The following is a 23,237-nucleotide window of genomic DNA, read 5'->3' on the forward strand; positions in this document are numbered from 1 at the left end:
CTTAATCAATGTAACTAGATCAATTTTCAATCAATCTCTGACCTAGCTCACACTAGCCGTGATGAAAGTTAACGCGTCCTGCCAAGAGCGCAACGCGTCAATCCTACAACTCGACAAACGACATCCACAACCATCAACATTGCGGTAATTCTACCGATTCAATTGCTCAATTGTTCTCCAGTCAGTATTACGGAGAAATTCGCTTGTCGTTTCCTGAAACATGGCAATTGACATCTCTAGACCTTCGCCATGTCGACCTCCCCCAGCGCGAAGCGTGCGCGCGCAAACTCCGCGGGCGAAGCTCACGTAGCCACTGGACCTGCCGAGCAGGCGACGGAAATGGACGCACTCCAACTTTTCAAATATAGCAAAAAGATCGAACTTGTAGACAAGGATGCCAAGGATTCCATCCTGGCAGCAGCGTGCTACAAACACCCCGATATCAAAGCCATGGTCGACCAATGGCTGGAAGCGAAAATTCGACGGGAAAGCCAGCGCGTCATCGACTTTGACTGGTATTCGAAGAGTGTCTGGAGGGATCTCAACGTCACTTACCGCAAGTTGAGCGGCTCCAAACAGTTTGACAAGGCGTTCGAAGTATATGAAGACATTCGTGGGACGATCAACCACATCGCTAAGCAATGCACGGGCATCGCTAGCCCGCAGACTCGATTTAATGGTCTTTCTGTCCTACGAAAGATCGGAAAAAGCATCGCCTTGAGCGGTGACACTTTGGGGTATGAAGTTCGGAAAGGGTTTCAGTCCGATAACACCCCCGAAAATGCCATGTGTTCGATTGTCGAGAAAATGTCACCGGAACAGAGGAAAAATATCCGCACGGGACAAAGTGGTACAGATGATCTGTACAACAAACTGCTCGAGCTTAAGAACTTGGGTGACGACTACTGCATTTTCAGTGATCTGAACAAGGTCATCGAGCTGCTTGACCAAGGGAACAATTCCAAAGGTGAATCCGAGGGCGACGCTGATGGCCATGAGAATGGTACTGAACTGTCCACCGATGGGAAGCCTGTTTCGAATGAATAGCCGATATACTCGATTCACGGTCTGTTCAATCAGTTGTACTCGGGATCTTGGTCGCCGAGGCGTTTGTGTAAATATAGTTCGTTCTGTTTGTCATTCGATTGTATTAGTTCACATGAATATACATGAAGCCATGAGTGAAGCGTAGTACAACAGTGCTGTCTCGCTTGTAAACTTACAATAAAGGATCCCTCAGCCCGAGCAGTAGATTCGATTGATGGTCTGGCGATCACGGTTTTGAAGCTGACTTGCTGATGGTTTCTCACAAGAGCTATGGAATCTTCGCTAAGATGAACGCTGGAGTCTGGAGTGTCTCAGAATTGGTAACCGTCGTAATCTGCGTCCAGTCCGTCCTGCCCCTGGTTCTGATCCTCGAACAGATCGTCGTAATCCGATTCGAACAAAGCGTATTGAAAATGAGCTGGTTGCGGCTCGCCCTGTTGTTCCGGGTCTAAGAACACCGTTAGCATGCCAAAAAAAAAAAAAAAAAAAAAAAAAAAAAAAAGTAAACAATGCTCCAGTGGTTGCAGCCACCGGTAACAACTGGAGGGAGACCTGAAGTTTCATGTCTGACCAGAAACATACCTCCGTCATAGCCGAAATAGTCTAAGTTCAGTTGTTGAATAACTTGATCCAACTGCACATCATCAAGCAAGGCAAACTGACTATGTTGGACATTCTGTTGCTGAGCCTGTTGAGCCTGACCCGATTGCCCATTACTAGGCATCGTGGCAGGCTGACCCGGGAGGCTAAGAGGGGCGCCTTGCACCTGTTGATTAATATCATTTTGCGTCTGACTCCTAGTGCGACCAGCGGTCCCGGATGCAGGATATTGAGAGAATTGCCCATGACCACTGTCAATAGTAGTGCTGCTTCCTTGCCCCTGTTGAGCTGTTGTCATATTTGTCTGGGGATCAACATATGGCGCGCTTCCTGGATTCGTTGGATTTGCTGGGCTCATTGGACGGGGAGCTGCTTGTGTTGTCTGGTTCTGCTGCGTAGTAGTCCTCGTGTTAATTTCTATCTCTGGCTGGTCCAGAGGCTGCGGCGCGAATTGCAGATGCGACAATAGATCCTCCCATCGAGTCAATCCATCGGCCTGAGCCAACTCCGCTAATAGTGTCGGTCCGGCAATGTCATCGATATCAGTAAATGGTTGATTCTCTGTGTTATGGATTTGATTGGGAGCGTCATCGAAAGTAGCGTGATTGTTATCATCTCCTTGGAGCTGGGCCCCTAGCATGTCATTGCCAGAATCAGGAATGTTGTTGAAGTCCGGATTGAGAGGATACTTAGCTGGGTCGACGGAGAACGGCTCATCGGTACTTGGGCCGTCGCGTTGTCGAGGAAAGAAAAACGGCTGTCTGGCCGCCCAGGTCCGATGAACCCATTGGGCATCATCCTTCTTCTCTTTCATAGCATGCATGACGTCTCCAATAGTGGCGGCTGCCACTTGCAAGTCGAGGATCGTAGGTACTAGCACCCGTTCGTAGAAGAGAAGCGGCTTGTGCGTGTTCTTCCACCATACCTGCGGTATAGGCTCGTCCTCCAAAGGTACGAGATCTCCCACAATCATGCCCATCGGGTTCGTTGGGTCATAGATTCGAACGTTCTTGCTGACATGCTCGCCTCGTACAGTTTCCGTCCAGTACACACGATAGGCTCCGTCAATGCCGTAGAACCTGTTATCATTGTCCATCCAGCGACCCTTCTCCGGGATGTTGGAGTAAATGCCTCCCAGCCAGCGATATACTGCTGTTTGTTCCTTCCCGAAGTCATCCTCATACTTGATACTGAGGCTGTCGGCCGTATGGTTGCGAGGCGAAAGATCCGGATCCTGCAACGCTATTGCCAACCTCAAAGGCGGCTTGGTGAGACGGGAATCATGTTCCCTAATGCGTTGGCTGCAAATCTTGCACCTGCCAGCGCCAGCGTTATTCACACGCCGGAGGCCCTGGTTGATAACATCCTCCATGCTCAAATCCGCAGCCGTTTGAGTATCAGCGATGTTCAGCGTGTTCTGCTGGATCACTTCTTCTTCCCTATGGCCGTTGACGCAGGTCTTGATGGACTTGACATGCATTGTAAACTGCCCACACAAGAAGGTACATTTGTTCCATGCGTCAGTCACATTTCGGGATGATTGCAGCAGTTTTCCTAGATTTGCAAGGTTGGGGAACCCTTTCTCAGGAGTTTCCGCTGGCCACTCTGTTCTGACCAACCGAACAAATAGACGATAGGGGTCGGTAATCCTGTCCCGCTCAGTCTCCGCGCGTGCATGATCAATTCGGGTAATTCCAGCATCAAGAAACTTCCCAACTATCACTAAGCAGCCGAGGGATGAAGTTTCGCAGGCATCCAGCTGAGGGCCATGTCCACGGGAGAGATAGGCTAGGCCGTCTTCTCCTCTTGTCGGAAATAAAAAGAGATCTCCTGGGTGTCGCATGAGTTGAACCCATCCTCTGATCCTGTGAGCCAAGAGACTTGATCCATCTCCATCTGAGCTGTTTCCGTCAGAGATTGATCGGTGAATCGCCAATTGCCAATATCCAGCGTTGAGGATCGCCTTTTCGATGTTTTCTTTGACTACAAGGTAGCGATTGAGCTCATCATTCGTAGATGGCTGCTCAGTATTCATCTTTCGACCATCAACCGGGTCTTCCGAGGGCCCCTCAGCAGTTTTAGATGGCTGATCATCATCCAACTGAGAAGGGGTCTTCAAATCTTGTTCTTGGAATTTGGACGGTTTGCTGAATTGCTCCTCAAACAGCGCTTCGTTACTTGGAAGGTCCGGATATCGGCGACTAATGGGGAGAACCCGGAATCCTTTATCTCTCTTTAGGAGACGCGGACCTGCATCTCGCTTCAGAGTCAACATATCTTCCAAATCAACAATTTGATGTTGTTCGGCTTGATTGTAGTACAATTTGCGCAGAATGCGTAGTCTGTCTCCTGCCCTCCTCGTTTCTCCGTAGTTCTTGAATCCCCACATCTCGAACTCAATGAGCTTTTTGGAAGTATACGCATTAATGGTCTTTATGTTTGTGAGAAAATTTGGTTCCCAATCTGGTTGAGGGTCTTCCAGTTCGGTGAAATCGACGCAGTCATCCTCTGAAGGATCGTCAACTTGTTCAATCTCACCCCGCAACCCAATAGGCAGGCGTTCTTCCGGATCCGTCTTTTTCTTGGATCTGCCTCGCGTCGTTTCGCTTTCCGGGTTTGTTGACTGTCCTCGGGCCGTTGATCGCCCTCGGGCGGACCGGCCTCTGCCTTTGGGAGGCATGACGTCGAGCAGTGGACCAGATCTTGCGTTTGTTTACTGTTTTCGAACGACGTCGTGGTCGTCAAGGAAGCCGGAGATTTTGCTCTATCCTGGACTAGAACGGCGTCTTTTACTATAAAGCAATCTATTTACATGCTCAAGCTGCAAATTGATGGTTCAAGGAGGTTGCAAGTGTCTCATTTACAAAGCAATCACACATCTGACGACGCGGATGTGTTTGAGCATGTTTTTCAAACCATATTCGCTCTAATCCTGACATCAAGCTTGTACCTTGCTTTGTCATTGATGTTCCGGTATATGGAATCGACGATCTCAGGTACTGGGTTGATTTCCATTTGCCTCGGAGCGCTTGGGACGAGTGAAGCCTCGATATTATGCTCCATATCGCTATGAACTGAGGAAAAAAGTATGCTTCCGGTTCGGAATCACTGTTTTGACGGTGCGAATGCCACAGTAGAAGCGCGTCTCGATTCTGCAGGAACATATCGACACAGAACCATTGTTCAGGTGACGGGAAGCCCAACACAAAGTCTTCCGAAACTTGCCGCATGGCATTTGACAAACAAAAAAATTGCATTTTCTTTATCCGGACATGACTGACCCATTAAAGTTGTCAATAGTTGTACCAGGTCTCGTTTGACGGATCCGAAACACCATGGCAATCCGTTCAAAGGAAACATATTAGCCAAGAATCAAGATTTAAATCTCACGTCTATCCTTGATAAGGGACGTGCGGTTTTCTCTGATAATGCGGTTTACAGTACTCGTATCCAAGACGAATGAGTGTGAGTGAATCAGACATGAGCTCAAAGATGGAGCACGTAACCCTAAATTGCCCATTTAGGTCAACTGACTAAGTGCAGTACCCCCTGGCTTGAAGCTCTTTGCAGGCATGAAACGGGGAGTAACCAACTAGGTATGGATGAATTTGGCTCGCTCCCTTCTCTCTTTGATGTGCACAGCACTGATCACTCATGTAGTATGTCAAAGAAGATTATGCTCTCTGACCATCTGTTTGTTGGGACGTTTAGGGTTTGATCAACTGATATAGGGTTAGGGTTAAAGAGTCCGATTCGGCTGAAACTCTTCGCAAGACATCGTACTCCGTAGTCCTATCGCGATTTGTGATTGACACTATCTGTCCCTGCATAATGTGTTTCAGGAGTATGTACAAAAATGTGGAGTTCTCGAATCCAATACACCGGAAATTCTTACCCGATATCTCCCAGTGCAACACACGATGTAATCTACCGTGACATGTGTACACAGTACATGGCTTCCAAGTTGCAATTGAGATTGAACCTTCCTTGCCCGTAGTTGCCTATCAGCCGGCAGTACGGAGTACTCGTCAGTGCCGAATTGTGAACAGCTAGTATTTGTTTTTTTTTTTTTTTTTTTTTTTTTAGAGGATGAGTTTTGTTGGTCTGACACGATGTCTATAGAAACAGGAAATCTGCCGAGATTCGATTTCCGGGAGGGCTTTGACAATTTATGAATCGAGTGCATGTTATCTAACTCATGAGGTCAGTCTCACAGAGATTAGATAAAGTCGGCAAGCATCAGGAACGGACGGAGTACTCTGTTGAATAGACCCTCCATTGGCGTGAGCCAAACCACTCGTACTACAGCCTGAAATGTATTCGTACATCCGGAGTAGTTGGTTAGGCTTCGGAACTATGAGATGATCAACTTATCACCTTGCAGGCTGCGAGTCCCAGGACTCCTTGTTGAGGAGACAGAGAAACTACAATGCAACATGTTGCGTTAGATGGTAGTTAAGTATACTCTGTGGGGACAACAGTGCAGCCTCGGTCTGAAGGACTCTTGAGAACCCCGTATAGACGTGATGGTACACTCGCCTATGGTTGGCTGAGAGTTACCATAAGGAACAGAGTACATATGATCGGTCAGCCTCCAGCTCGCCACTCCTCTTTTCTTGTTCTCAAATGTGGAGGCTAAACTTTAAGTGAAGTGATATTCACCCACGAGTGATTTAACTAGCAGTAAAATCGAAGCCATCATGACTCGGCCAGTTGATGTTTTCGTCGCAAGAGCGCAAGATAATGGTTACTGCGTTAATTTTTGAGGTCAAGCGCGCTTTTCGGAGGTTGTTAGGGAAGATTGAGCTGGTCTGGTGCAGGCCATCTGGTGATCGTGATTTGTGATTACATCACGATCCGCAGCTTGGCTTGCTTGTTTCCGGCTTCGTTGCTGAACCCTAACTTTAAACCACCCCATCCACGCCTTGAACCGCACTGATTGGTCCAAGTCTCGCTTTTTCCAGCTCAACCATCGTCGATCCTGCCATAAGCCCGCAGCAGAACTCGGCAACCTTGCCGACATCGGTGTTCATGAGTCCAGAACCGGTTCACAACTGAGCGATGCAATGATTATGCCAATGAGTCCGGGGGACGAGTACAATGGCACCGACACTCCAGATCAGGAGCAAGATGCAGCGATTCGAGGCTTCAGGGAAGGTGGAGTGCCAAATCATTCGAGCTGTCAGCCAGTGCAAGTTGGGAGGAGTTCGCGCAGAGAACTTACATAAAGGCCAAAGGCTAAAGTACAATACGAGTACATAGTTCCTGCCTACTTTGAGCTGGGGGATCGATCGGTCTCTCTTTCCTTTTATCTATGGAAAATTCCTTGACATCTTTGACCCCTCCTCCTCTTCAGCTTCTCTTCCTCACCATCGCGCCTCTGCTACCTCTGTACCCCCAAGTAGCTCTTTCATCTGCATCCGCAGTATCTCTCAATCCTCACATCCGCTCTTCCTGCATCTAATTACTCGTACAAGAGACCTCTGTCGCAATGAAGGCCGCTACTCCTCTGCCAGTACTGGCTTTGTTCGCGTCTGTCGCAGCTGCTGCGACAAGCATTTCCGACTGTGCAGTAAGGCTACACCGGGACTTGTTCAACGAAATGATGTTGCTGACCATGATTCACCTTCAAGCAAATGTGCCTCAATAATATGCTGGCACTGGCTCCCTCGTTGGGATGCGCATCAGAGGACATAGCATGCCTGTGCGCGAACAAGGATTTCGGATACGGTATTCACGACTGCACCGTCGAAGCTTGCCAGAATGACAATGTCGACGAAGTCGTCGCCTATGCGCGAACGCTCTGCAACCAACAAAGTTTGATTCTTCCGCTCCAACCTGATGCAGTTTTTCGACTGACGCTTACTTTAGCCGGAAATGGTGCTGGAAATGGTCAAAGTTCAGCTTCTGGATTGGGTTCTCAATCTTCGAATGGTGCTACGCAGACCGACACCAAGAGCGGTGACAATGCCGTACGTTTGGCTGTCTCTTCTTTTGATGTCTGAATTCCAATTGCTCATACAACTCTCACAGGGTTCTGGTACTGGTGCTACAACGTCTGCGATTGTGACGACCATCATCTCCGGATCCTCTACCATCGTGTCTACCATTGGCAGCACCACAGTTCCCGCTGGTGGCATCCTTCCCTCTGGATCTAGCACTGCTGCTCCTACCACGAGCGAGCCGGCGTCCGAGTCCACCAGGACTTCGACTCGGACCTCAACTTCATCAGATAGTGATGCTGATAGCGGCGACGAAACTGGTGCTGGTGCCGGTGCAGGGAGTGCTACCGGAGCCACTTCAAGCGCGGCGAATAGCGAGGCGCCTGCTGATTCGACTGATGCTGCCATGCCGATTGCCACCATTGGTAGCGGAGCTGCTGGTATCGTTGGTCTGGCCGCCCTTCTGATCCTGTAAGGGATCTGAGAAAGGATGGGGACTTCGACCCATGATGCATCGAATCATGCGATAATGATACTCGTTCTTTCTGCCGAGCTCTAATTATGTTTGAGCTTGGAACTTAATGGCTATACCATGCTGCATGTAATTACGTCGTGTATATGATATATCCGAATGTCTGTCGGGACAATCAACGTACCATTCAGTGCTATGACATTCCTCCGTAGATCTCTGCGAGTTTCCTACTTCAAGTCGTAAGGTAAAACCCAGGACAACGGAATTGAGGCCCGACACTAACGAGCAACACCACATCATGCAAGCTCCATTCGAACAACAGCTGACCAAGTGCAATCGCACAAGCCTCCCACTAACCAACGTCCAACACAGCAAAACCAAGCGTGATGAAGACAAAACAAGGAGTGTAACCGTATACGCCAATCCCCAATGCAGCACATAGTAAAACAAAAAGAGTCTAAGAAAAAAAAAAGGGCAGCGGAAGAGAAGAACATCTAGTGAGGTGTAGGTGGAGGGTCAAAGGAGAGGAAGGGAGTGAGGGAGGGATAACATTGGTACTAGTTAGCCAATGATATTAGTCAATAATAGTCGAGGGAGAGAAAGGAGAGGGAGAGGGACATGGGAGATGGAGGATTTTGAAGGGACAGAACACGGCCTCGGGAGGGGTGTTCTTGGAAGCGTGTGTGTACTGTTACAGTTTGTATTGCATATTGCATTGCTGCTTTGATGAGGTTGTGGCGGGAAGGAAGGGACCCTTTTGAGAAGAGAAAAAAAAAAGGGGGAAAGGGAGGGGAAGGAGGAGGAGGAGGAGAAAGGAAAGGATGGTAGCTAGAACCGTGGTCCCCTCTCCTCGCCACGAGCGGTGATGCCGAGGGCATCGAGTTCCTTGTTTTGGTTGAGTTGTGCCTGCGAGCGGATGAAGGAGCCTCGGTCGTCCCGGACCGGTTCGTAGCGCAGATCGGGATTCTTGGAGAAGATTGCGTAGATCGCGCTGACCAGGACCATGATGATCTGGACCAGAGCGAAAATGGCGTTGTAGAGAACGAGGACAACGCCCATGACGGAGTTGACGATTTGCTGGAAGTACCGTGTTAGTGAAATTGCGTCGAGAATCTACTTATTTGGGGGGGGGGGGGAAGGCGGATTTACCGGTTGGTTAAAGACAGAGGTGAAGATGAGCAAAAACACCGCGTTGATAAAGTGAATGACGGCAATGACAATGTTGAACGTGTTGGTCTTCCGGTCCATCCATGGCCGGAAAAGGCACGCGGCTACCAACGAGGCCGTCTCGATGATCAACAGACCAATGGTCTGAGCGAGCGGCGCTTTCTGGGCCAGGCCGACAAAGGCGCCCTTGGCGAAGAGGTAGACAAGTGTCGGCACAATCCAGAAATAGGCTGTTGCACGAAACTGCACGTACAAAAAGCCCCACGTGTGCAGGACTTTCGGGTTCGAGAACAAGATGTACGCCGGGTTTTTATGCATGTTGACGGACCGCTTTGCTAGCAGGATGACCTTCACGGAGGCCCATCCTAGAGTTGCGGTCATGGAAGCAATCATCATGGCCGCCAACACGGCTTCCGCGATCGAGTCACGGCGAGTCAGCTCCCACAGACAGAGTACAACCATCTGAGGAAACCCGAGCAGAATCTTTTGTCAAAAAAAAAAAAAAAAAAAAAAAAAAAAAGTAAGCCTTGATCAGTATCTAACTCCGCTCAGATCGCTTGTGCCAACACTCACAATACGAAACAGGATCCCTCGTAGGACGCTAGTCCAGCTTCTCTGGAGTTCGAGGAACCGGTCGTGACGCATCCAAGCTTTACGGACGGCCAGCTTGACCCAAAAGTGGAACAGGATAACGAGAATGATTACGAAGATCACAAACGCCGAAAAGAAGATTAAGCCCGTCATGAAGATATTGCTGTTCTCAATTCGGGCTTTGAAGCCGACACGTTCGATTCCACGGAGGACGATGTTGCCTTCGGCGTTGATTTCTTCCCGGGCGTGAAGAGTACGGAGAGACCGTTTTGAGAGGCTCGAGAACGCGTCCATGGAGCGCTTATGGATAGATACTGACGTCTCCGAAAGCGTGGAGATGATTGTGGATGGCGTACCACCAGTTGCCTTCTGATACCAAGTACTCATCGTCTGGAGAAAACCAACTCGGATAATGCCCATGCTCCACTGGAAGTTCTGCATCCATGCCGCGACAATGGGCGGCAAGCGAACTGCCATCATCCCGTACATAGCTTGGGCCTGGAAAAATCCAAACATGGACAAAGTGTTGGCGGCGACATGGGCGGCGGTATTGGAAAACCCGAGACCCGCTGCGATGGCCGACGCTATCAGGGCGAGACCGGCAATCACCGCGAGGGTCCACCCCACGGCCTTCTGGTACACGGTCTTGCCATTCGACAGTGAGGCTTCAACGCAAGTCAGTGTCTCCCCGGTTTCGGCTGATTTGATATAGATCCGGACTCTTCCGTCCAGATCCGGGATAGTAAATGCGATCCCTACGCAGCGATGAGCATTCTCTTTACCGGCTTCTACCTTCGTGAGTCTGCCTACCTGGGATCTCGGGTACTATATCGTCGGGAAGCTGGTTCGAGGACATCAGTTCAATTGGGCCGGTGGCCTCAATGGGACAGAAGTTTGTTGTCAATGACCCATCACAGGGATCAATGTCGATCGTTGCCGCTTGGTAACCATATGCAATCACTTGGAATTGCACATTGACCTTCCCCGTGATCATGGTATACGCATTTATGTCATACTGGACGGTCGCATTGTCGGGAAAATAGATGACATCGAATAAACTGGCGGTGATTTTGGGGTTCTCTGAGCAGGGATCGAGCGACTGCGAACGTAAGAATCGCACGGCGCAAGTGCCCGGAAGGAGGCTCGCGAAAGAGATCGCGAGGAGCGACTTCCACCACGATGCACGCATAGCGACGGCTGGCAGTGTAGCGCCCCGAGTGTTTACAGCGGTGTGGAAAATGGATGACCGGTTCTTCCGGTGGTCAATGTAAGTTTCCAGTCACTCTGTCGAGACCACTGCGGCATGGAGACCAGCGAATGATCGTTCCCCTTTGATTCCACGGTAGCGGATCGGTATAAAGTGCCGGAGTCTAATGGAATGACGAGAGACAAAGCGGTCGGGGCAGCGAGCGACGATCTCAGGGAAGACACTCGATTTTCTCCCGGTGATACAAATTGCGAAGAGGACGGAGGAGTCGGAGGTGGGATGGATGATACAGGAGGAGCTTCGAGAAGGCCGATCAAAACATGCGAGTGACCGAATCGTGCATGTGGTTTATGACACGGAGCGCATGACACCCGGCAAAGGTTCGGGGACGTCAATAGGCTCGACCAGGGACAAAGGACGGTTCGCGGAAAGGGTCCATGATGACTGCGGAAAGGCCACCAAACTGAACCGTCAACCAACTGCACCAAAGGTTACCGTTCGAAAGGCCCTCCGAGTATGATCCTCCCTATCTTTTCCGGTGGCTGAGGCATCTTCAGGCCACGATGCTACCCTTTAGGGTATGTAACCTCAGGGATCTCTCCGCGTTGGAAGTTTCGCGCTCTGAAGAAGTCTGGATCAGACTAAGCCGAAGATAGCATTCCTGACAAAAAACCAACCAACGAACGCACGGGTACTGAAAGATCCACAATGTGTCATTTATTTGATTGGTCCCAAATGCAGGGGCGGCTCTTTTCACCAATCACAGTTGTCGTATGCCGGCGCGTCCCATGATTCGGTCCTTGTCATCGGCTAAAAATAGATCTTGATACTGTAATTTACAGAACTGTACGTAATAGACTCGCAATACATATACTCTCGGAATTTAGCTCCGTACAGGTCCTCGTGCGTTCTGTTCCTGAAACAGGGACGATGTCACAGGCACCTGGTGCATGGAAATTTCGTGACGAGTCCTGGACAACCAAGTCAAGTCCTTTGTCAGTGATGTGTCTGGGGCCTGGGCTTCCTACTCTGGACTCCAGAGTACCTGGTAATCAATATCAGAGATCGTATCGTACAATACAGCAGCCCAAGAGTCGCTCATTGGTCAGTTTCCTCGGCGGTGGATCCGATCCGATCTGATAGCGTTGATTAGTCATCACAATACAAGGGGGAAGATCCTGCGTGAGGTCAAGCAAGGAATTGAAGCTGAGCTGATCAGGCAAAATCTCAGGCCAGATGAATGCGCTGCGGCCCGATCCAGAGTGACCCCATAGCACTAACTTGTGTTAATCAACGACCGCCATCATGACAGCGGGAGACTGAGCGTCACCAGCATCGGCGCATCGAAACTTGTCCGTGGACTCTGCGCATTGCTGCTGCTTTGTGAAGCTGCCAGAGCTACGTTTCCCTTGATTCAAGACGACAATCACCATGGGGAAGCTTCCGGCGGTAGTGTTTATTGCGAGGTAAAGCGCCTGCTCTTGCAAAAGCTCAAAGTGGCTTCGTACTAACATTCACCGCCGCAGACACGGCGCTCGGATCGACGCTGTCGATAAAGAATGGCACCTCACGTCACCTACTCCCTACGATCCCCCGCTGACATATGGCGGATGGACGCAAGCGCGGGCGCTGGGAGCCCGCATCGCGAGTCTGCTACAAGCTCGAGAGGAGATTACTCAACTTCCGAACACCGGACACAAGGAAAATGACGATGGCGAGTCCATCGCTCAGCCCTCTGGCCGAGTAGTCAGAATCCCTAATCACGAGGTGATTATTCACACTTCTCCGTACTTGCGATGTGTGCAAACAGCGGTCGGCATCAGTGCTGGCATAAGCCAGTTTTATGGAGCCCACGCTGAAGAGCTAGCCCAGAGTCAAGGCTGCTGTCGTGGGAACCAGCAGAATAAACGAGACCATGACAGTCAAGGCCGACGTGTCCCTAAGACTCGACTACGAATCGATGCCTTTCTTGGTGAATGGCTTTCTCCCGACTACTTTGAACAGATTACGCCACCGCCAAGCTCGACGATGATGGTTGCGGGTGCGAAGGCAGAGTTACTCAGGCGAGGGGAGATAATACATAGGGAGAACGATGTCAGGAATAAGCAGTCGACGGGGAACTTTCCCGGTGGCTGGCAGAGCAGCTCCAATTCATCGTCCCCTGTGGTGGATGAGGAAGAAGGCCGACTAAAGAACCTGGCTTCTATCGCCAACGCCTTGCCCAATGGAGCCACGAACGGACGACGGACTGTTACCATCCAGGATGTCCTACCTCCAACTCAATCAGACGCAAGCAATTATGCTGCGGAAGGCTATGTTCCTCCTGCTCCGGCGTACGCGATCTCATCGTCCGATCCAATCCCTGCAGGTTACGTGGCGCATGCGCGGGACGCATGCGTTGATGTTGACTTCCAATGGGATACCATGCGTGAACCAATGAATTGGGGCGACGGTGGCGAATACGGCGAGGAATGGAATTCGATGCATGGACGCTTCCGCAACGGTCTCATGAACATGTTAAACTGGTACAGAAACGAGAATCGCCCGCAACAGCGACATCGACATCACGATGGAGATGAGCACCAATCGGACGAAGAGACGGAAACCGTGTTGGTGCTTGTGACTCACGGCGCTGGCTGCAACGCTCTCATCGGAGCGTTGACCAACAAGCCAGTTCTGCTCGATGTGGCCATGGCATCGCTGACCATGGCTGTCCGCAAGGACATTCTCAAGAGCGGCGAAGACCGGCAACAATTTCACACCAAGCGTGACGAGGAAAGCTGGGCAAGCGGCGAAGACGGACACCGCCGTCGACCGTCGGTTGTCCAATTCATCGCAAACGAATACGACATCACACTGGTCGCATCCACCGACCACCTCCGGGCGAGGACAGGTTCCGTTTCCACTCCGCAACCTTCTTCCAACCCAGCCGCTCCAGCCCCAAAGCCCCCGATCCAGCACACCCCATCCATCTCGGTCTATCGCCACCGTCTTCTGGACGCGTCACGCAGTCACCGCGACAAGGACTTTTCAGACCCAAGCCGCAACAACCAGCAACGACCTTCAACGGCCTCTTCTTCCCCACACCAGCAGCAGCACGCAGCAACCGGCGGTCTCTGGCGGTCATCATCAGCCAGAGGCAGCGGGCACGGAAACGCGACGCGCAACTTTGGCGGATCGGCGGCGCATAGGCCGTCAATGTCGTCCTCGTCCTCCCCACACACGACCATCAACACATCCACCTCGGAAAAGCATCCCACAGCTCTGTCCGACTCTCGCCCCAACTCCCAGCCGGGTTTGTGGAATGGGTCAGGACAAGATGGGGAGCCGATGCGGCGACGATGGACAGTGGGACATGATAATCGATGATATTACAACCTGGCCAGAGGGTATCCCCAATACGGGATGACACTGTTGACTGGCTCTTGTTTCCCCCCGCCTCCTTTTAGTTTTTTTTTTTTTTTTTTTCTCACGATATATCACCGTACTCCTCTCGATGACTTGATTTCGCATTCTCAACAATGTTAACAACTCCTATCATTGGACTATGCAAATTTGATGACTGCGGTCCGGTGTTTGGGGATTCTTCGGTTATCACGCATACAGTCCCATGTTTACCGATCTGGGATTCTCGCTTGCATCTTTAAGTTCTACTTATGTATATGTCTATATTTTATAATTCTTGAAGGTGACGGTTGCGGAGTTATCACGGAGGCTTTCAACCCAAACAAAGAATCGAAAACGAACCAACATCTCAGGACTCAAAAAGAATACTATCATGTCGACTCATTCAGTATGATGTATCAGTCTCCACCTGACGTATCCTGCCCTCTACCCGCGGCGCAATCCCCTGCGTCCAACTCGGGGTCAATTCCTCCGCGGCGTCGGGCACGCAGCCCACGCGTTGGCGCTGGACGCCCGCGATCCGCATCCATTTCCGCACCGCCTTCCGCGCGAGGCGCAGCCGGTTTTCCTCGTCGTCGGCGGAGGTCGCCGTCGTGGTGACGTAGTTTGTTTCCTCGTGCGTGGAGGTGAGGATCTCCGGGTCGGAGTCTGATTCCGTGTCCATTTCTATCGAGTCCGCTGCGATGGATGTTGTTGATAACTCGACGGATGATGCCACAGAGGTGGTTGTTGTTGTTGCTGTTGTCGTTGTTGTCGTCGTTGCGGTTTCGTCGTCGTCCGAGGTAATGTACTTGCTGGAGGCGGTAGTCGTCGACGAGCTGGTCTTGCTGCTGTTTCGCAGGTAACGTCCATACCGCCGGATCTTGGGACGGAGGTGGTTGCGAGCGGAGGACGCCTTCACCGCTATGGTGCTCCGAGTGGTCGTCGTGGCCGTGGCTGTGGCTTTTTCTGTCGTTGATGTGGTTGATGTTGATGCATCCTTTCCCCAGAATGCCGCCGCGGACTTTTCGACCCTCGGTGACGGTGTCCTGAGGGCCCCATCGCCATGGAACTTGCTCATCACACCTCCCCAATGCCGGTCCAGGCTCTTGCTCATCCGTCGCCATTTACCCATGACCTTGAGGCTCATAAAGTATTGGCGCAGCATCGCGCTGATCAGCATGCCGTTCTCTTCCGACACCAGCTCCTCCACGTGGCCACCTTGAGACTTTGTCAAGAGGGACGTGTATCCGTCCTTCCCTCGGCTCATGTATCCCCTTGTGGCGAGCTTGTAGTACCGCTCGGGGTCGATAGGCTCCCCACCCACCTTGGCCCAGCTGATTCGCGAGCCCGGCGGCGCAGAAGGGTTGAATTCGAACGTGATGTTGGAGACTTGCGGGAAGCGACCCTCCAGAGCAGGGACTTGGCTGACACCGTTTTCGAGGGCCTCCACGAGATCTTTACCTTGGACCTTAAGCACCACGACGGGATCCTCAAACGGGAAGCAATTTAGAATGTCCTTGAGGCGGATGATTCCTGGGGGGTAGACCTGGTCGCCGCGGATGGTGCCAGCGGCCATCAGAGCGCAGTCCGCGTCGTAGTAGTATCGCATCAGGTCGCACACAAAGTTGCCCAGGTTGGACTCACGTGTGCGCACCGTGGTAAATCGTCCATCTAGTGGGCTTGCCGTGTATCCAATCGGCTTATCCAGCTTGGACTTGAGAGCCGACGTCAGTGTCGTAACGAGGTCTTCTGTGGTTTTGTCCACGGGTATGGACCGGACAACGTCTCGGCGGATAATGTCGAAATCCCAACCAGACCCATCCGGTTTCCGCCATGCCTCGAGATAGCTCAGTTGCTTGAAATCCGAACCAGAGCGCAGAACATGGATCCCATTGACGACGGAATGAGCGTAGTAGTGGTCGTGACCGCCCAAGATGATGTCAATCAACCCGGGAGGCACTTTCTCTGCGAGTTTATTGTCGTTGGGTTCCCGCTGGTGTGTGACAGCGATGATGAGCTCGGCGCCTTGTTCCCGCAAGGCTGGAACCAGCTCGATCGCTGTCTGGGAGGCGGATTTGTAGACAATATTCGGAGGGAGCGAATTGATCGTGTCCAACCTGTAGCAACCATTCAGCACACTCTGTTCGATGCACATTGCTTGTGAGCCTTTTATTTTTACCATTCCCGCTCGCCTAACCCAATGACGCCGATCTTGATTCCGTTCGACGAAGTCAGCATCACCGTCTTCTCGCAGTTCGCCAGGGGGACATCCTCCCCGAGCTCCGGATCGAGGACATTGGCGAGCAACCACGGGAACTTGCACTGGTCACGCAAGTGCCGGAACTGCGCAATTCCAAAATCCAGATCATGATTCTAAGACAGACAAAGAGGGCTCGAGTCAGTGCATTCATTCCTCTCTCTCTCCGGAGCTGCGAAGAGAAAACATTACCCCCACACAAGCCACGTCCGTTCCCGCATTATTCAAAAACGGCACCATATGCCTCCCCTTGGTAATCGTGCTCTCGAGACTCGGATTGTACGCATCCCCAGAGAAGAACGTGAGCAACTCCGGCTGTCCGGCAAAACAAGGATCGGAGCGGTAGTAGTTGATGATGGACTGGAAGCGGGTGACGCCGCCGATGGGTTCGGACGATCCTGGCCTTGAACACAAGTCAGCGCCGTACAATATAGTACATACCGACGGTCAAGATGTCAAACGTGACACTCACTCTACGTGGTACACATCGTTATAGTGCAGTAATCGGAGATCCGGCGGCCCTTGGCGGCCGCTCGAGTGGGTAATGGACAGGCCGTCCGTCTCAATCGGGGACATTGTGAGGGGCCTGTTGTTGCTGTGGTCGGGTGAGTGTTGGAGTTACTGCCGTTCAACACAGCTTTAATAGTTCCCCCGCTTGGAGCAAGCGGCGGTGAAGCTGATATATAGAGAGTAGTACTCAATGAACTAGCCACGTCACTGGTACCTATCAAGCAGCGCTTCACAAAGAAGGGACCATGTGAATAATGCAGAGTCAAATGGCAAGATCCAGAGTAAAAGGGAGTGAGAGAATATATGAGCTAAATCACAGTTACTTAGCAAGCAAGCATGACAACAACCATTCCAGTTGACAATTGAAGTCCATTGTCTCAGGATGGAAGCCAGTCTGGTCGAAGGAAGCCGGGGCATAGGAGATCGAATTGGCCAATCAGGTTGATCAAATGGCGGGGATAACTGATAAGATAAGATGAAGGAGGGTCCAGGCTCAGTCACCAGCCACAATCTGGTATCTCCGAAATTGGAAGGGAAGTAACTACCTAGGTAGTTAACTCGAGTGGTCGGTTATACACTGTATTTAAATTACCTCGGTACTACTCAAGTACTCCGTAAGTAGTTGAGTCTAGTTATGGTAACATTGGTCTTCAATTTGAACTCGAAACATCCCAAACAACCACCTGATCCACAGACGCCGTCTCATGCAATGCTCTAGTTTTCTCATTGAGCACCAACTGGCCTGGCTCCCTTCAAGTTCACCACCCGACCACCTCCAATGGCCGCCGGCACAGGCCCATTTTCCGCCCGTTTCTCCGAGCCAGAGCTTCCCGGTCGAACCCATCCCGGTACGTTGTCCCCTTGCTGCCGCTCTCGCGCAGAGATGGTTTGCCAAACGTTCGGAAACCCCGTCGGCAGCGCGCCGCGAGCTCTTGCGCCGGGGATCGCGTACCGGGGGTTGGCGTGGGTGAGGTAGCCGCGCATCAAGCCCTGCGTCAGAAGAGACGCAAGTATGGACTCGACTTCCCGGAGCAGGAGCGTGGAACTGCTCTCGGAGTCGCCGTATCCCGATCCATATGGATTGAGCTCTTCTAGGCGATCCACATACTCCTGATTGGGCTCGCCGTCGACCGGGGCGAGCGAAGGATTCTCTTGCCAGGTCCCAGTCTCGTCGAAGAACCCATCAGGTGAGAGGTAGTCATCAATCGCCGGGCGGACGGTCGAACTTGGCGTGAAGCCATCCAGGCCTTCAAAGTCACTATCTGGAGGAAACGGGACAGTGAGCGACTCCTGTTTCGGCTCGGCATTGGCTGTGAACGACGACTGAGAGTGTCGTCGCTGGATAAGATTGACCGCTGCCACCAACTTGGACAGGTACAAGACTGGAGGTGGCCCCCGTTGCGCGGGGTTAGTCTCTCCCTGAAAGCCGCCGTAGATAAACACCTTCCGGGTAAGTGACCGCCAGACCAGAATCTCGCACCGATTCCGGAGTTGGAACAGTATGCCCTTTCTGCCAAACCATTGCGCTGTCGGTGCGTCCACAGCCAAGTGTTTTCGGAATGCGAGGTAATCGCCCTGAGCAATAATACGGCATAACGGCACGAAATGTTCCGCCAAGCCCTGAGCTTCTTGCTTCTTAAGGAGCTCGGCTGAGGGAAACCGTCCCATGATCATATTGCAGGTAATGAGGTAGATTAGAATGAGATGCTTCTGTTGCAGGGCCTGTCGGTGGCATTGATCATAGGCAGCTTGCAAAGCTGTTTGCGCAGGATAGAAAAGATTGTTCGAAAACAGATATCTTCCGAGATAATAAAGATACGTAACTCGTTGCGACGCGGGAAAGGAATCCAGAGGAGGAGAGTGCGCATTGATACTCGCGAACATTTGCTCAGCGTTCCGCAGTTTGCCGCACTTGTGAATGGATTAGCAAACCGCTCTCGTCCAAATAAAAGAAATCTCAGGAATCACATACGCGAAACAAAAGCTTCAGACAGAGGTTAGCCATCAGGTAGATCCCGACTCTTTTCCCCTCTGGCTTATCACTCGCTTCGGGTGCACCAGACCTGTCCGTCAAGCACTTGATGAATGCTTCCCGGACAACGTTTGCGGACTGCTCAACCAGAGTAACCTTTTCCACCGCCTCGTCTCTAGTCGAACGCCCTTCTTGCTGAAGGAACTGAGACACCAACTCCGGTCGTCGATCGAGACCGATCGCGAGCTTTGCGAGGATCTTGGATAGGTATAAGGCGGTTGGGAGCATAACTACTCCCGATTTGCTATCACCGAGAGCCGAAATACATTGACTAGTGGAGCGGAATCAGCTTCCATCCGGACAACCTTTCTACAAAATTCGACAGAGAGCATACTTTAGCAGCGCCTTCAAGGCATTGTACGTCTCGAGGGGATGATCAGTATTGACATCGCGAAGGAAGCAAAAATACTGCCTCATAAACATCGCAAACGCCGGCCAGGGCGAACCCCGCGCGTTCTGCGCCAGCTCTTCGCACCATTTCGTCAAATTCGCATCGCCAGGAGCGCCGCTTGGGAAAACTGTTCGCAGATCGATAACCATCTGCCGGTAGGTATCTGGTAGCGGCGGCTCGAGCTGCAGATAATCCTGCAGTTGCGTACCATTGCGACTCGAGACTAGCTCCGCGATGCTCTCGGAGAACTGAGTCAGCAGCGGCGTTGCCATTCTTGATATAGTCGAGCCGTCGTTGTCGTCGTCGCCCGTCAACGCAAGATCGCCGCCAAGCGGTAGCCCCGCCGCCTGAAGAAGTTCCTGCGTGTGAACAAGGCGTTTATGGAGGAAGAGGATATGCTGGCAGAGCTGTGCACATGTTGAGCGCAGGCGGTCGATGTCCGGCCCGTCGAAGCCCTGTGATGGCCGTTGAACCGTCCAAGTTGCGGCCGATCGGTCCTTGCCTTTTGTCGAATTGCGCGTCGAGGGTAAGATCCGTTTATGATTCCTGCTGCTTCTGTTTCTGCTCAAGAGGTGTGGCAGAGAGAGAATCGGCTTTCTGCCGATTTTCGGCCGACCGCCTTGAGGCCGAGGGTTGGCGGCCTGAGGCCTACCTCGATGTGCCATTGCTAGAATTGCACACTTTGGCAACCGCTGGCAGTTTTCCTCATTTCCTAAACACTTAGATGGATTTATATGCTAATTTTCTTTATTTTGGCTGCTTTGTTGTACACTTCATTCGTCTGCCCGGATGGGCCTTTGATCGGGAACTGGATAGTAGGTGCATGCTGAAACCGTTCCAAAGGCTCATCTCATCTCAACTCGGCTTGAGAGTACTATCATACTGTCTAGGAAAGCTGTTCTGACAGAATCCGGAAAACTTTCAACATGAAGACAAATCAAGCCAACGCCCCCATCGGATCCCACAGCGGCAACACAATCGGCTCCTGCTTCAACACTTCGCGGACTTCTCGACTCACGAACCGTGGGTCAACGACCACCTGGTAGACAAACTCGTCCAGCCATCGGTCTGTCATCACAAACCAACCCTTGTCTCCAGCGCTCTCGCCCCAGGAGTTTTGCACCCGCCAGCGCACAGGCTTGCCATCTTCGACATGTACAGCCGTCAGGACCATGGCATGAGTCATCGCGGACTCCTTTGTGCGCAGTCTTTGGGCCTTGTTGAGCCGTAGATCGATGTTAAAACCGAGGTTGTAGTCGTACAGGTCGATGTCCATGATGCCACTGCTGTTGTCAGAGAACTTGCCTACGTCACAGCCGAAGAACACCGGTATCCCGGCTCGAAGCATAGCGATAGCCGCAGCTTTGATAGTCTGTTCTGAGTTAGTCTCTCTTCAACACGGAGAATACTCAATGGGAACTAACGTTGAGGTCCACATTAACATAAGTTACGGGTCGGCCACCAACAACGTTCCCAAGGCGATCCACCGTCAACAACCGTTTGTATTCATGGCGCGGGTCATTGACCAGGCTGAACAGCCGGTTTACATCTGTTCCACCACACGCGCGGACAGTTTCACGTTCTGACAGCGTCGACGCGAACTCCAGCGGCGTCGCGGACACTTGGTGGTATTTCCCATCAGCGTCGAGATAGTCCCAGGTAAACTTTGCATCAGGACGTGGAGGAGAACCCAACAAGATGGTTAGAATCGAGTGAATTTCCTGCAAGAACGCCTCTTTGTGCCGATCTACGAGGCTGTCCGAGTTCGATGAGTTCTTGCGCACCAAAGAACGAAGGACCAGTGCCTGCTCCCGAAGCTTGGATGTGATTATGGAGTCCAGCTTGGAGCTATTCTTTGCGTGGTAATTGTCCGGATACAACACCTGCGGCACGAGGCCGTACTTGTTGACCAGGTTCGCTACGAAATCCCACTGGCCACCATCATTCACCGGATTGGACAACAGTTCTTGAACCAGCCGGCTTTCGAGGTCCTGGTCAGCTGTGTCAATAATATTCTCCAGAAACCAATTCGCCTTCTCTATTTTGTCCCAGTAGAAGAGATACGCCTGGCTGAGCTCGAATTCTTCGAGGTTGTACTTTTTCATGAGCGCCACCCGAAACACATTTGTGGATGCGAACAACCAACAGCGGCCGGACGACCGCTGGTTTGTGATGGGAGCACCTTCAAAGGGAATCTTGATGTTGAAGGTCTGGGTATCGGAAATGAGAGCCTTGGGGTTACTTAAGACGGTGGGGACGGAATTGTTCGAAAAGGCAGTGATCGCAAGGCGGTTCTGGTCTCAACCGGTCAGCAATCTGTATCCCTTCTAGCCCTTGATTATTTCGGCTACCGACTTTGGGATCGGCGAGCAGTTGGTCCTCCCAGCGCTTGGCATGCGAAAGGGAAAACGAAGTTGTTCTCTCGACGAATTCATATGGCGGCGCTTGAATGCGGCTGTCAGATAAAGTCCCTTTCACACGGGAAGAACAGACATACGGCTGTCATCATGCTCATTGGCTGCATATTCCTCGTCTCTGAGGTCGAGTCGATCCAACCGCTTTGCAATGGCCGCTTTCTCCGAATCGACGACGGCCTGGGGCCGAGAAGGGGCGGAACCCATGATCAATGTGGAATTGACAAATCGTCCTCCGGCGCTGAACCTTCCAAGGCAATCGTCTACACAACGTGATGAGTATGAGTCATCAGGGAGTAATTACGGAGCAGATAAACAGAGGGAGGAATGGAGAGATGGCAGTCATGTGGCATTTGCTCGATTTGGAAAGGCCCCAAGGGTCCCCAAATTGCGGAGAGAGCCGAGAGCGGGAGCCATTGCGATAACGATAACGCGATCTGATTGGTGGCATGCGGGGCATCAGATATGAACGGGCCAATCATGGAGCTTGACTTTAACCCACCCATCCGTGACATCACCGCCCTAAAGTATAGAGGTAAGTTTCGAGGCTGAAAGCATCAACAATCATCACGTACTTACATACATTGGTAAAAGGAACGGTGTTAGATACATATCAGAATCAATTTGGGTCTTTTCATTGTAGGAAAGACCGAGCAATTGAAGACATAGTAACATAATAATCGACCGGCGAAGGAGGTCACCTCAAGATCGTGCTGCCCATATGTTACTACTATGATGGATAAATACTACTACCACAGCTCCTTTCCCTCCCTCGAGACATTAACTCATTGATCGCAAGCTACCTCGACGATGAAAAAAAATAAACGGTGCTCCGGTTCACATCACGATGCACGTGGCCCCGGACATCAATCCATCGCACTTGGGAACGTGTGGCTGGCGCGGTGCCGTAGCTGTATCATGGCAGCCGGAGGTGTTGGAAATAGTATTGGTGTCCATGGTAGCCGTGGATGACAATTATATCTGGCAAAGCCGGGGAGAGTGTCTTCTGCGAGATTGCTTGTCAGCAAAGCTGAGGCCTCTCAAACTCGGAATGGGAATCGATTCAACATACGGGGAGCTTTATTTGGCCACACTGTCTCGTTCTCATGTGTTTCAGATCTTTTCTTCTTTGCTGCATCATTGAGACAACGAAGAAGGACCCGGGTTGCCATTATTATATTTCGTCATGCGACGGACAACCATGATGTTTGCCAGAAATT

The 23,237-nt window shown here is 51.5% G+C and overlaps 8 protein-coding genes across 8 annotated transcripts; 3 read left to right on the forward strand and 5 right to left on the reverse strand.

Moving 5' to 3' along the window:
• Positions 1–249: 249 nt before the first annotated feature.
• Positions 250–1,047, forward strand: VTN31DRAFT_2879 (uncharacterized protein; the record flags this gene model as incomplete). Its single annotated transcript, XM_069403095.1, has 1 exon — positions 250–1,047. One exon carries the CDS (start codon positions 250–252, stop codon positions 1,045–1,047), a length of 798 nt encoding a protein of 265 aa, XP_069262312.1.
• A 311-nt stretch (positions 1,048–1,358) lies between these two features.
• On the reverse strand, positions 1,359–4,327 carry VTN31DRAFT_2880 (uncharacterized protein; the record flags this gene model as incomplete). Its single annotated transcript, XM_069403097.1, has 2 exons — positions 1,359–1,495; positions 1,630–4,327. The coding sequence occupies 2 exons, from the start codon at positions 4,325–4,327 to the stop codon at positions 1,359–1,361; spliced, it is 2,835 nt and encodes a 944-aa protein (XP_069262313.1).
• Positions 4,328–7,138: 2,811 nt separating this feature from the next.
• VTN31DRAFT_2881 (uncharacterized protein) lies at positions 7,139–8,064 on the forward strand (the record flags this gene model as incomplete). Its single annotated transcript, XM_069403098.1, has 4 exons — positions 7,139–7,219; positions 7,281–7,464; positions 7,519–7,619; positions 7,681–8,064. The coding sequence occupies 4 exons, from the start codon at positions 7,139–7,141 to the stop codon at positions 8,062–8,064; spliced, it is 750 nt and encodes a 249-aa protein (XP_069262314.1).
• An 825-nt stretch (positions 8,065–8,889) lies between these two features.
• On the reverse strand, positions 8,890–11,008 carry VTN31DRAFT_2882 (uncharacterized protein; the record flags this gene model as incomplete). The annotated part of the gene is made up of 4 exons (XM_069403099.1): positions 8,890–9,138; positions 9,211–9,711; positions 9,802–10,574; positions 10,630–11,008. 4 exons carry the CDS (start codon positions 11,006–11,008, stop codon positions 8,890–8,892), a joined length of 1,902 nt encoding a protein of 633 aa, XP_069262315.1.
• A 1,449-nt stretch (positions 11,009–12,457) lies between these two features.
• Positions 12,458–14,395, forward strand: VTN31DRAFT_2883 (uncharacterized protein; the record flags this gene model as incomplete). Its single annotated transcript, XM_069403100.1, has 2 exons — positions 12,458–12,492; positions 12,553–14,395. 2 exons carry the CDS (start codon positions 12,458–12,460, stop codon positions 14,393–14,395), a joined length of 1,878 nt encoding a protein of 625 aa, XP_069262316.1.
• Positions 14,396–14,816: 421 nt separating this feature from the next.
• Positions 14,817–17,246, reverse strand: VTN31DRAFT_2884 (uncharacterized protein; the record flags this gene model as incomplete). The annotated part of the gene is made up of 4 exons (XM_069403101.1): positions 14,817–16,530; positions 16,593–16,786; positions 16,863–17,073; positions 17,143–17,246. The coding sequence occupies 4 exons, from the start codon at positions 17,244–17,246 to the stop codon at positions 14,817–14,819; spliced, it is 2,223 nt and encodes a 740-aa protein (XP_069262317.1).
• A 657-nt stretch (positions 17,247–17,903) lies between these two features.
• VTN31DRAFT_2885 (uncharacterized protein) lies at positions 17,904–19,875 on the reverse strand (the record flags this gene model as incomplete). Its single annotated transcript, XM_069403102.1, has 3 exons — positions 17,904–19,091; positions 19,153–19,483; positions 19,547–19,875. 3 exons carry the CDS (start codon positions 19,873–19,875, stop codon positions 17,904–17,906), a joined length of 1,848 nt encoding a protein of 615 aa, XP_069262318.1.
• Positions 19,876–20,540: 665 nt separating this feature from the next.
• On the reverse strand, positions 20,541–22,224 carry VTN31DRAFT_2886 (uncharacterized protein; the record flags this gene model as incomplete). The annotated part of the gene is made up of 4 exons (XM_069403103.1): positions 20,541–20,975; positions 21,028–21,897; positions 21,959–22,047; positions 22,101–22,224. The coding sequence occupies 4 exons, from the start codon at positions 22,222–22,224 to the stop codon at positions 20,541–20,543; spliced, it is 1,518 nt and encodes a 505-aa protein (XP_069262319.1).
• Between the last annotated feature and the right edge of the window lie 1,013 nt (positions 22,225–23,237).

Source organism: Thermomyces dupontii, assembly GCF_041956625.1.
Source record: "Thermomyces dupontii strain NRRL 2155 unplaced genomic scaffold VTN31scaffold_2, whole genome shotgun sequence".
Taxonomy (NCBI): domain Eukaryota; kingdom Fungi; phylum Ascomycota; class Eurotiomycetes; order Eurotiales; family Trichocomaceae; genus Thermomyces; species Thermomyces dupontii.